The sequence below is a fragment of the Macrosteles quadrilineatus genome, unplaced genomic scaffold (genome assembly GCF_028750875.1).
Source record: "Macrosteles quadrilineatus isolate MER2022 unplaced genomic scaffold, UCM_ALF_1.0 Scaffold_4__1_contigs__length_99947679, whole genome shotgun sequence".
Lineage (NCBI taxonomy): Eukaryota > Metazoa > Arthropoda > Insecta > Hemiptera > Cicadellidae > Macrosteles > Macrosteles quadrilineatus.
In genome coordinates this window covers 26,436,406-26,450,343 of record NW_026542597.1, presented here as the reverse complement: position 1 = coordinate 26,450,343, position 13,938 = coordinate 26,436,406, and the positions used below count along the sequence as shown (strand labels likewise).

Sequence of the window (13,938 nt, the reverse complement as noted above, 5' to 3'; positions counted from 1 at the left end):
AATTGATAATAACAATTTATAATTTTATTGCCTCTTAACCTGTTAGCGATGCAGCTTTGCAACACTCACAACCTGAAACAGTCTATACGTTTGAATTGTACAGAATTGATCAAATTATTATATTTTTGACGCCACACTACACTATTTTGACAAACTTCCCACGCAAGGATTTAGTCCAGAAAACAGCTGTTTGCCGCCAGCTTAATCAAATGGGGTTTCATTACGTACTACTGAACTGTCCGGACACCAATCAGCTGATTATACAATATTTGGGTGGCAATGAGTGGTTATAAACAAAAAGTGATTTTGATTCCTTTGTCGGTGGTAATATAAGGATTTGTACAGATTCAGTAGTGATCGTTCGCCACTCGTCCAAAATGTGTTTACCGGAATCGACCACACTCGTCCGGCAAACACTTATTTTCAAAACTAGTAACGTAATACTGTATACTATTACATCCAACTACAACAATAACTAGGATAAGTCAAGGCTTTTAATTAGTCTTATACGCACATATGTCTTTGAACGCGCAAAATACATAAGCTACTTTTTACAGCCAACTTTACATCCAAAACCGACTAATGCCTTTTACTCTCTGTTATAATCCGGCGAAAGGAAACTAACCTATCAAATCCCACCAGATTAAGCAAAGGTGAAAACAAATTAAGCTAAAGCTAGGCTAGGAGGAGAACTTAAGTCCTAAACAGTCCCAGTCCTTGCTGAAACGTCACGACAGAAGAAGAGGGCTAAACTACTTCATCTTATTTGCGATCTTCCTCATCAGATGTTTGAATCGCAAACCGCCTAAATCCGATTTATCTTGTACGTGGAAAGGACGTCCCGGGAACATGAATGTCGCCCTAGGCTTGTCAGAGAGTAGCGAAGAGTCAAGGACTTTCCTGCTCGTATATAAATACTCTGGACACATGGACAATAACATTTTGTGTCAATCTTTCACAGCCACAACATGAGGCAGGTAAGAGGGTGTGTCATTTACGTCTATGTCCAATACTGTAGCTCTACTTTCTTAGCGCTTTTTGTTTGTTTTTTACACGGAGGAAAAGGTTATATTTTTTGACCGTGCGGGAATTAAATTAATGTTAAGCTTTGAACGGTATCTTATATTGCTGTAAAGCTCTAGGTGCAAAGATCTTTAAATATTAAAAAATTAAAATGTGTACTCTTTTTCCATTTTTACAGAGGTGAAATTTATATTAATTTTATTCAGTACATGTTTCCATAATTCTCTCTGCGCAATCATGTTCATCCAAAATCAAAATATGTTATGTTTTTTTTAGTTGAACAGTCAAATAATCTAAATCTTTTTATTAGTTCGGGTTTGTGTTATAGTGCTGTAAAGTGTAAAGTTCTCTGTGCAAGCATATTCATATTTCAAACTAACTAACTTTTAATTCTTTGTAACTAACAATACATTTCTTTCATAGAGGAACACCGAAGTTATTCGAAATAGATAGTCTTGATATTACAAGAATCTTAAGTTTTTTTTTTTGTTAAAGGTATAGTGTGTCTTTTTTGCCGTAATACTCACCCGTACTAATATCCGTATTCAAAAAATTGTATAGTTTGTTTTAGCTTTTTACAGAGAAAAAAATTAAATAAATTGTAATCGCAACTGTTAGTCTTACGATCGAACTATGGAACTGAGTTTATAGTTCTAAACATTAATTTTTCTCAAGTTTGACCCGCAAAACAATATATTTGCAATTTCTCTCTAAGCTATTTTGTGAACTCAAAATGAAATAATTTAGTCTATTGGAGTGTAGTAGTACGACTAATGATTACGGAGAAAGTTCCATAAAACTGTAAATTAAAGAAAAATATTTTATTACTATGGAGAATAGGTAAATTTTTGATTTCGTAATTTGCTAGTACAGTATATGGATATTCTGATCAAATTCGGCAAGCTTACTATTTCATTCTAAGCTATTAATATTTCACTAAAACGCGCCTTTTTGCCTTTCTTGTAGAAGGATGTTACAGGTCCTGTAGCAGGAAACCTAAGGACTCGTTGACCTAATGCTAATTAAATATGGATTTAATCTGTCATACTTAAGGATGTATTTAAAGGATGTATTTAGATAAAGAATAAAAAGGTTTGCTGCTGTGGGGGTATTTTGTTCCAAATTTATAATCAGTATTATACTGTACCCTAAAACCATTGTTTCTGGGGCAAAAGCTCTACACCCCGGTGAATTAAAGTAGAGGGAATACGGGGGTTCTACATCGCCCGAAGAGGACCCTCTTTGGGCGAGGTGAGTTATTGGTTGAGATGTGGGGGCAGGTGGTATGCGGGTGTGGTTTAGTATGTAGTGTGTACGTACTAACCTTACTTAATGTACTGCATACGTAGGTTGTCTGCTTTCCCGCCATAACGTTACATTACGTACTTATACGTAGGTACCTTTGTTTATTAAATCAATTATTAAACTATATTTGTTTATTTGTTAAATTAAATTATGAATAAAAAGTGTGCCTCGACTGGGTATCGAACCCCGGTCTCCTAGATGAGGGGTTGAAGTCATATCCATTGGGCCACGATGCCAGTTACAGGTCCTGCGTTTATAGTGGTAAATGACAACCTCAATTTCCTAATGTACATATGTACAGAGTGTGTAATATACTTAAAAACATTATACTTTTATTCTATTTAATATATCTATATGTTGTAGTCCGTTACAAATGTCAAACAAATGATAATTATGGTATCCGCTGTTAAAAACGGTTGAAAAAAGATTTAAACGGAACTTAAACTTAAACGGAGCTTAAAAACGGCCTTTCTAAAGGCCACCAATTGTTAAATGTTAAATGGACATTTCATAGATGTTATGTTTTCGTGGGATGATATATTATCTGAATAATGTTTTTTCTTAACAGTTGACTGTGTATGAGCCAGAGGTTCATGGGTTCGATCCTTACCAATCACCAAAATGTTTTTCTTCTGGTAATATAGCAGATATGTTGTAAAAATAGGTTTTCCTATTTTTGACCCTAAAAACCCAAAATTTCAAAATTTCTTTCCAAACCATTTTGTAGAGCTTAAAAACTAATAATTTAGTATATTAAAGCATTATAATGCACCTATTGGTTACGGAGAAAAGTCCAAAAATGTTTAAATTTATAATTCTTATGTTATTTATAGGGAGAAAAAGCCAAATGTTATAGTTTGCATGTTTATGAACATATTTTGATCAAATTTGGAAAATGCATTCATTTAGTACTAAACTATTAATAAAAAATAAAATTATAACACTCTTTCACCTTCCCTGTTGCAGCAAACCTAAGAATTCGTTTAAATCATCCAATTTAAATAGGTAATAAATGTGATAATTTTAAGGATACATTTTAGTGTAAATCCAATCAGGTAAATGGAAATTCGCTAAGCATGCAGGTTTGCTGCGGTGGGGGTATTGCTAGAAGTATCGTGTCTATGGCGGAGTTTAGTAATACATCCTTCATTCTTCACACCCATTTTGTTATAGTAAACTTAACACAAAAAAGCTTAGAATTAAGATCTTAAATCCCAAACTGTAAGTTTTAGTAATTCAGAAAAAAAAACACACTTCCTGTTGTGTTTATTGGTCGGTGGTTCGTTAGTTAAAAAGCCTCTAGAGAAACGTCAACCTCACCACCATGCTAGAGGTCCCTCTTTTTCTTCTTTTATTATTTTTTCATTTTTTCTTGTTTTTCTTCTTTTTTAAATTTTTCTCATATACATTTTCTTCTTTTTTATTAATAATTCCAGTTATTTATTGGGGGGAAGAGGTTCACACAGGTCTAGACCAAATAACCCTGTGCTATGGAGACCCCCCTTATGCAAAATTACTTCAAGCTTAGTCTGTCGAAAGTGAGTGTTCTTCTTCCATCTCTACGAACTCTTCTTGTGGGATTTTTGAGTGTCCCCACGGTAAGGAGCTTATCCCATTGGATAAGATGTATCTTTTATCATCATTAGCTGATAATGCAATCTTGTTTAGCTCAACACTGTATAAATCATGCTTGTAGCTTCTTATCATATTCATCTTGCAATACCGGTCAACACGTGTTTTTAAACAGTCCTTATAGTCTTGAAAAGATATGGTATTTTCCACTACTGATTTGGTTATACCTTTACATTTTTTTATGAGATGTTCATCTTCAGATCTGCTTGCATACATCTTTGATCTTAACCCTGCGTGTTCATACATGATTTTTCCTTTGAGTTCATCTTTGAATTTTCCAATAACCTTCTTGTTTGTGGTGCTGAAGCAGGGGTGATTTGGTGGATAATCGCTAGTGTCAAAGTAATTTATCATCTTCTTCATGTCATCATAGAAATCCTCGGTTTGTATGTGATAGGTCAGACTGTCTGTATCAGTATATTGTAATTGAGCTTTGTCCTTGTATCGAGCTTTTATTACATTGTAGTGGAAATCGTACATTAGCGTCTTTGATATATCTAAGATACTCATACCCAAATAAATAGGTTTGTTAAATAACAGTTTTGTTTTACTCATATGGAGAGCTGCCAGTTGATCTGTAAAAATCGTTCTCCTCTTGAAGTTGGGTTGTGCCAACCACTTGTCTACTTGTTTTTCTTTCGTTGCCAACCGGATGTCTACTCGATTTCTAACATTTTCCATCGTCTTTCCAAAAACACTATTATTCATTAGTTTGTAAAAGTCCTTGTCAAATTGATTTGTAGCACTTGTTCTCTTGTTGGTATTCAAATCTATGTAGGGTTTGAGCCAGTTCTTTTGTTTAAAGCTGATTGCTCTATGGATTTTCTTTACTTTCAAACCGAGAGACATATATTGTTTTAGGTTTCTGTAGTGTGTGACGTATTTTTCTTTATCGTATAATGTTGCTAGCAATTTCTCTTGTCTGGATCCTGGAGGAATTCGGCGTTCAGGTGCTAGGGGGAAATCAGAGTGTAGATCGTGCAATTCTTTTGGATACTCCAAGTCCACTTCTAAGATATATCCAATGTCACTATCATCGGGAACCTTTGTTACGTCAATAAGGTGGGCATCTTCAACCCATTTGAATTCTGCATATGGCATGTGTTGGCACATTGCCCATCCATATAAGTTGTTGGCATCAAGATATGTTAGGTATGATGAAGGAGTATCTTTATCATAATTATTCTCATCCATATATTTATTGTTGGCGGCTGCGTAGCGGTTTGAAACTTGTGATAGACCTCCCCGAATTCCGTTGCCAATCATCAAAATCATGTTGTAATCAGTTAAAAGTTCTAGTTCTATCCTGGTAGTCTTGAACATGGCACTCCACGCTAGTCCGGGAGCTGTATAATACCATGCAGGGTCGAGCTTGTAGGTCTGCATACACACATTCCTAAAATTTTCCATGACGTCGGCTAACTGCAATACATCTGACTTGTTGTACAAGAGAGTATATTCCTTCATATTCTTTATCTCAAAAGTCCTCCATACCTCACTTGCATGCTGGTAATCTTCTTCTTTAATTTCAGACATGGTCAACTTGTTGTAAAAGTCCGTTTTTGGTAGTAATGATGTACGCTCATATTTATCTAATGAGTCCATTGCATCATATGGATACACACCCTTTTGAAGCAGGAGTTGTAGCTGTTTACCTGAGTAGTATTTTGATGTATGTTTGAACTGAGAGGGTGTCAAGTTTTTGACTAGTTCCCCCAAGCTACTCGACATGAATTTCAATGAATCTACGAATCTCAGATCAATACCTCCTTTCACATGAATAGTATATGAAATATATCGTTCTTCGTTGTTAGGGATAACATCGATGGTCTCATTGTTTAATCCAAACATTTTAATAAATATATGAGTATCGTAACCAGAAAGGTTATGGATAAATATTGGGATAAATGATGGTTTTTTAAAGTTTAAGTTACAGCTATTGTGTGCAGGACCTCTGAATTTTCCTGACAGATGATCATGATCCCTAACTAATGGATCTTGTGTTGTAAACTCTCCTCCACAAATGTGACATTGAGTAGCCATTGAAATAGTAGTAAGATTCTCCTCTGAAAGTATCATGGGTTTGACAGCTTCTTTAGAATATAGATGTCGTATTTTCTTCGTCTCTTCGAGCATCCTATCTACAAACATGCGGGGTGCATCCTCGCCAAAGTATGTTACTGGCGTTCCATAATTGTGTTCTTCATTTACTATATAATAAGAAAAACTAATTGCATCATGTTTCTGGTATTTCTTCGTGTACGATCCTGTCGTGTCTTCTTCTTCTTTGCTGGTAGACTGTATTTTGCTGAGCATACATTCGAAGTCAGCATATATTGTGAATGGCACTCTCATACTTCTGTTGTAATCCTTAAACTTCAATACTTCTCCTTCATTCGGCATTATAATTTTTACTGGTTCATGTTTTTTGCAATATTCCTTGTGCATCTCCAACAAATCTTCTGTTCCAAAGTGTAATAAACATCTCCTACATAGCCAAATACGATTCTCGTGTTTTGTTTTTTGTGAGCGCACGAGTCTACTAAGGTCATTAATTAGACAATAATGTGAATTTCTTCCGTCTTTTAAGTAAAGCAAGTCTACATGTAGCTCCTTTTCTTCGTTGGTTGTAAGTAGGGGGAACACTGTAAATTTTTCATCATAGCTGTATACATTGATAGATATCCCAGATCGCTTTTCAAACAACTTCACATTGTTTAAATCCATCGGAAATTCGATCCCTTGTAGAACACTATCAAACTCGTGTTCATATTGTCTGTAGTTATGTACTCTATGTGGGTTCTCGTTAAACCCTACTGGATGAATGGCTGCGAGCACTGACCACAGGAAACATTTATAGTCGTTGTTTTGAATATTGATGATAGCTTTCTTTAGTTTTAATGGTGTCGGTAAATCGATGTAGGACGATCCTCTCAGAGGAACATAGCGGTTGATTCGTAGTTCAATGTTAATAATTTTACTTAGAGTCCAGCCCGAGCCTTTCGATTGAAATTCCTCCATCTCTTTCAAAATCTTTTCCTCCTTTCTTCGCAGCTGTTCTTCGATGTCATCAGTAGGATATAACGTTACGTTTTTTGTTTTGAAGTTCATTTCTTGCATAATTTCTTCATCGTTACTTATTTTTTTGTATTCAGTCAAGAGTACAAAGTTTATTTTAATGTTGTGCTTTTGCAAGTTTTCACGCACCTTATCACTTAGTAAGTTTCTTGAAAGTTGAAAAAACTGCTTTGTATCTTTAATGGGTGATTTATTTTCAATTAAATATGTTTTCATCCTGTTCTTGAACGCCTTTTCCACTTCAATTATTTTCAAACTTTGTTTAGGATTTTTGGTTTTAGCGTTGTTAGGGTCCTCGATGAGTAATGATGATCTGATGTTATCAATATTGGAGCTGGCAGTAGGTTGGGTGATGCTGGTCGATGGTTGTGTATCCGCTGGACGTAGTTTCTTTGGAGCTGGTGCATATTCACTTTCACTTTTCACTCTGCAACGCTTAAGATGACGTGTCCTATGTGATAGTGTAATCAATGTTCCACAAAAATCACATGGCCTCTGGGGTTCGATGGTGTTTACTTGTTCCCCGAAACATTTTTTCAAGTGACGCGAAAAGTTTTTTGATGAAATAGTCTTTTTACACTTGTCACAAGTTTTTCTCTTCATGTTTTTTTCAATAATTCTGTTTTTCTGCAAATAAAAACAATTTTCTAACAAAATTTCATAAAAAGACAAAGGTAATGTAAATACAAAAAACTATTCAAAAACTATTAAAAAGATAAATCCTCAAACGATCTAATATTGGTAGTACAGAAACTGTAGTGCAAATGATCTTCACTCCTCGGCAGTCGAAGACTTAATGACTGAGGGACTCCTGCGACTCTATTTATACCCTCGGTTATTCAGATTTTGATAAAATGTGGTATTAAAGAGACGAATTTACAAATGATGAATAATTGGTAGGGTTTTTGTTTGGTTGAAAAGGTAGTATAATGATCCTCACTCCTCAACAGTCGAAGACTCAATGACTGAGAGGCTCCTGCGGTTCTATTTATACCCTCGGTTATTCAGGTTTCGATAGAATTTGGTATTAAGGAGACAAATTCACAAATCATGAATAATTGGTAGAGTTTTGGCTTGAAAAGCCAATTATTGATCGGTAATGATCTTCACTCCTCAACAGTCAAACAACAGCCAAAAGAATCAATGACTTTGAGACTCGACCTGCAACTCTTTTAAAGTCCCTAATCGCCTTATTTTAGTAATATTTGACGTGAAATAGTTAAATACCTCCTTTCGTTCAGTTTTATCAAACTTAGTATAAACATGTTATACCACATAAATTTAATTAATTTCATGAACTAGGATAATATAACTATAAGATGAGGGATTTATGGGTATTTAAATGGGCTAGACATTGATTTGTAAGATTTCTAAACTTAAGTATGAGGGTTCTGCTACTGTAGTGTATTTTAGTTTAAATATCAACCAGTTATAGCATATAACGACACATTAAAGGTTTATTGAAATATATTTATAAAGAAGTAAGATATAACTTCTTGATCAGCATTGTACATGTTATTGAATTTACATGTCATTCGCCTATTATATATATATATATATATATTCGTCTATATCCTATTGACTGGGACGGGTGGCGTCGTTTTATAATCCAGCTACTAGGAGGTCTTGAATTATGGATATATGCACTGTAGATAAGATTCTCTCTAGTGTGGATTAACGTCCGCAGGAGTAATTACTACGACTATCCGCAGTACTATCCTGATAATTAGACCAATTCTTATATGCCAAGGCTAAAAAATGTGGGTTGGATTCCACTATAAACTGTAGGTCCCTTAATTACAATTAGCTGTATGGCATATCAATTAACAGCTGTGTCTAAGAAATATGTCGGCCTTAGTCACTAACAAGACTACAAGAACGTGCTACTTATCCTACACTCATCACCATTCATACTTGGTTTAAAATACCTACTATGTATAGTCGCAATTTCATCGAAACGTTTAAGTATTGGGTCTGATGATGATTGGAGTGTCCAATCAAAATCGATCACCACTTGCCATCTTTTTTTGTATTTTGGCCGTGTTGTGAGTAACAGTATAAGCGTAAATATATCTTTTAAGTGATATAAGACAACTTTTATTTACTTTCCGTAAGTAAGATATGTTATTTTATAGATTATCCTTGATAATGAAGGTTATTCCAAGAAAGCTTTTAGTTTTCCTCCTGACAACTTAACGTGATTTAATAACTCGAATAAGTGGGTTTTAAGTAGTATTAATACTCCATGTCAATATTGCGTCATTAAAACATACCATTTGACACAATAAAAAAAAAAAGATTTTTGAAAACATTTTTAAAACCTTTTTAAAACCGTTTGAAACCAATTTTGCCTAATATAAACATAAAATATCAGTAATATCACATACACTTATTCACGTTCGTGAACAAACTTGATTAAACCATAACAAGGAGGAATTTGGCATGAACATATAAAGTCACATAATCTTATTTGCGTTAAACCGTCCATGTGATATGAAGAGATGAAGTTAGATGTGAATTTGATAATATATAGATATATATATATTTTGTATATATATATATATATACAATGATATGAACAGGTATTTTATGTAGGCATAATTCAGGGATGAACATAAGATCACATAAGCTTATTTGAGTTTGACCAAAATGACTAAACCACGGAATAATTAAAGGTTTAAATGGGTCAAAAGAAGGAATTTTTAATCTATTTGTATCGTTTTTTAAATATAAGTATTGTAATAGAAAATACCATTACGGTATATTATTAATAAGTATATAATTGATTTATAATCATTAACTCAGCTTGATCGGTAAAGAAATAAATAAAAACATACACCCTTAACAGCAGATCAGCGCATTCAGCAAATTTCCAATATTTTTTTCTCGTCAAAGAATACATTAGGATATAGGTATATTAGGTTAGCTGTTTCAAAAGTTTTTAAATCAAATTATTAGTAACACCTAAAGGAAGACACATACCGATTTCAATGAACATATAAAAATCGATAAGGAAGGAGAGATAAAAAATGTTTATTCCAACTTAAAGTTTCTATCCATTTTTACTGTATAAATTTAAGGATATAGTTGCTTTTTTATAGTTTTTACAGATCAGCAATAAATAAGAGATGTTTCTATGTACGATACGTTTCCTCCCCTTTGACTTTTGGATCCGGAAACAATAGATCCGGTCTATTGTTTTCCAAATCTTGGAGGTACTCACCCTATGTAAATTAAATGTCGGAATGTAAAAAAAAATAACTTATAGAAACAAGTTTTAATTTTTTATGCCTATTACTTTTTGTTATCAGTGATAAAAATCTGCACTTATATATATATCTAAATCTATATATATATATATTTTTTTTTAACTTTTAAAATAGTTTTATATGAAGGTATTTGTTGTTGGTGCCAAATTAGTCGATGCTTGGTTACAATTACCAACTAAGCTCCTTTGACACTATACGATTTTTGCTCGTGTGGCTATTAATCATTATGTAATCGATCATTGGAGCTTTTGACTCCATTCACATTAATACGATTAGACTACCAATCGTGTACGACTTTCACCCGCGTAGCAACCGTAGGTGACAACGGTTGTGCCACGGTCCGGTATCCGACTCCCGTACAAGTAATAACCGTGTCTAGAGCTGGAACCGTGCGGCCATACGTCTATTACTTAAAAAGTAAAATATTAATGGAAATTCTGTGACAGTGTATAGGTAATTTGTCCGGTTAAAAGTGATAATAGCTGAAACATTGTTTAGAAAATTAGTCAAACGAGCAAATAATAATCTAATTCATCACCTATTGGCATACATTCGAACCAACCTCCTAGTCCCTAAATACCCTCTTAAGTATGTGGATCAGTCTTAAAAATTCATAAATGGTTAGTACAACCGTTTAAAGATTATGTCAAGAAGGTAGGTTTTATAAAAAGAGATTTTTTTTAACCATACACTCCATCATAAAGAGATATAAACAATATTTATTTTGTATATAAAACAAATCCATGAAGTCATACGATTTATGAAGTATATTAGAGAGTAAACTTACGATCGTGGTGTTTTTATATTTTTACTTTCATAAAGCAGCAGTTCATTCTAAAAATGTTTTGTTAATTTTAATATTTTTTTTTTATAATATTTTAAAACACGCTTTTACATGTTGCTTTCACCTGTAGAAAGCTGTTTTATTTTACGCTAACTGAATAGTTAAACAGTCAAATAAACACACGTTTTTATCTGTTTCTAAATCTTCGAATGTAGCAAACGATTAAATAATAATCAACAAATTAAATAATTTGTTAGAAACAAATTTTAAACATCTATATTTGTGTTGTCAAGGCTCACCTACATTATTTATGCTATAATTTTTTACTGATAACTTCTAATGAATGCTTAACGATCTGTTTCAATTTGAGTTAACATGTTGCAACAAAGTTTTTCCAGCATTGGGAATTAAAGAAAACTGTTACCTTACTGATAACCTGTCATTTAAGCTGGATCATTTTATTTCTTTGATTTGAGACATCCCCATAATCAAAAACATTTTCTCTGTACAGAATCCTGAAAAATGGGGTGATATCAACCATTTCATGAGCTCCATTTTTTACCCAAAAACTCTGGGTTACCAGCTGGACAGTGATAATTTGCGTTGAATAGGCTAAAGCAGCAACACCATTGAGAGTTGGTTAACGTTTTTTAACGTGTTGTCTGTAAGTCACAGTATATGCCCCACATCAGAAAATTCTCACGTTGTTCAGTGGAGTTTCTCTTAATACCTGTCCCAAAGTTTGAAAGTATAGACTCATTTGTCGAAATAGGTTGGATAACTCTTGTAGCTATAAGATTTGAATTGCAATTTTCATTTCCTCTTTTTGAACATGGAAACTATTTGACTCTCCTAAATCATAAAAATAAACTTGACCGTATCTAATCGATCGTTGAATACATAAACACTAATTCCTTCACTTATGTTAGGTCTAATATTTTCACTAAAACTTTCAATAGTAAATGAGTTTTTGAAACTTCGTATTTTTGACTAAAAATGTCTGGATTGTGTTGGTGAATTCAGTCAAAAAACATTTTATAAGTTTGTCAGAGCAATTGGCAACATAACCTAGAAGTAAACAATCCATTTTGCGTTTTTTCTCAATTGAAGTAGAGCGAGTAATACAAAAGTTTACAATGAAAACATAAGGTCCGCCAAGATTTGGTATAATCTTACTACTTGAACTTATCATAGTCAAGGCATTAATATAGTTTGTACTAAATGTGTTGAAATATCTCGATCTATAAGTGTCAGAAGTAAACATTTCTTGCATATGCATTCGTTTGATCTGACATTAGGCAAAAATTAACATCGACCGAATGGGTTGCCATGCTGGTGACAAAATAACAATGAAATATAAACAGAAAATTTGTGATTTACTTGTATATAGAATGTATTTTTTGATAAAACTTGAGAAATCTTTTTATGTCATTGTAAGCTATTGAAAATTCAGGTAAATAACATTTTTTACCTTTTGTTGCAGTGAATCTAAGTAGGATCTATTCATAAAAAATAATGCTATTTAAATTGCGAATAAATCCAACATGCTTGCTGAGTGACTTTTCATTTAATTGCCTAACTCAAAACTCTGGATTGTGTTGGTGAATTCAGTTAAAAAACTTTTGTATACGTTTGTCAGAGCAATTGGCAACATAACGTAGAAGTAAACAATCCATTTTGCGTTTTTTCTCAATTGAAGTAGAGCGAGTAATACAAAAGTTTACAATGAAAACATAAGGTCCGCCAAGATTTTGTATAATCTTACTACTTGAACTTATCATAGTCAAGGCATTAATATAGTTTGTACTAAATGTGTTGAAATATCTCCATCTGTAATTGTCAGAAGTAAACATTTCTCGCATCTGCATTCGTTTGATCTGACATTAGGCAAGTTTACTTTACCACCTTGACAACACTATGTGCTTCGATCATTTTTTCTATTCCAAATCAAGTTGGCTGCAAATCTGGCAAATATTATTCATCTCACCAAGTGAATGTGTATCTGGATGGGTATCTGTTAGACCAGACCTCTCTTTTTCTACTCTCCACATACGCATAAGATATCTTATTATTAATTGTCTCCTCCTTCCGTTTTCAATATTTCTTCTTTAAACTTGAGACATTTTCTGTTCTTCCAACAAAACTGATTAACTGTCTAACTTGGTCTACTGAATCTACTGGATCTACTGAATATTAAAAACATTAATATTTACTCTCAAAAAGCTAATTAAGTTTCTTTTTATAAACAGCTGTTTCTTTGAGAAGGTCTCACAGCCTTAAGAGAAGGAACTTTACAATTCTAAAACCTTATTGCAAAACTACATATTGAGACGAATCTTTTAACACGTTAAAGATTAAAATTGGTCAACAAATAAGGGAAGAGTTGCGTTAACAAAAAAAAAAAAAAAAAAAAAAAAAAAAAACTGCTTCACGTATTATTTAAAAGCAGAAAAATGAATTTTAAATTTATGAAAAATTAACATGGACCTAATGGGTTTCCATGCTGGTGACAAAATAACAATGAAATATAAACAGAAAAATTGCGATTTACTTGTATATGAATGTATTTTTTGATAAAACTTTTGAAAAATCTTTTTATGTCATTGTAAGCTATTGAAAATTCAGGTAAGTAACATTTTTTACCTTTTGTTGCAGTGAATCTAAGTAGGATCTATTCATAAAAAATAATGCTATTTAAATTGCGAATAAATCCGACATGCTTGCTGAGTGACTTTTCATTTAATTGCCCAACTTAAAATATATATATATACACTTACTAATATTATAAATGTAAAAAATTTTGTGTTTGTTTGTTTGAAGTTCAATCACGCATTAACTACTGGACAG

General features: G+C 33.0%; 1 protein-coding gene across 2 annotated transcripts in view; it reads left to right on the top strand.

Moving 5' to 3' along the window:
- Positions 1-956: 956 nt before the first annotated feature.
- Positions 957-13,938, top strand: part of LOC128993558 (uncharacterized) — a 43,828-nt gene continuing 30,846 nt past the window's right edge. For both annotated transcript variants that reach the window (XM_054417531.1, XM_054417532.1), the window contains exon 1: positions 957-977. In XM_054417531.1, the coding sequence (XP_054273506.1) occupies positions 969-977 (9 nt within the window). In that variant the 5' untranslated portion in view covers positions 957-968. The remainder of the gene's footprint in view (positions 978-13,938) is intronic.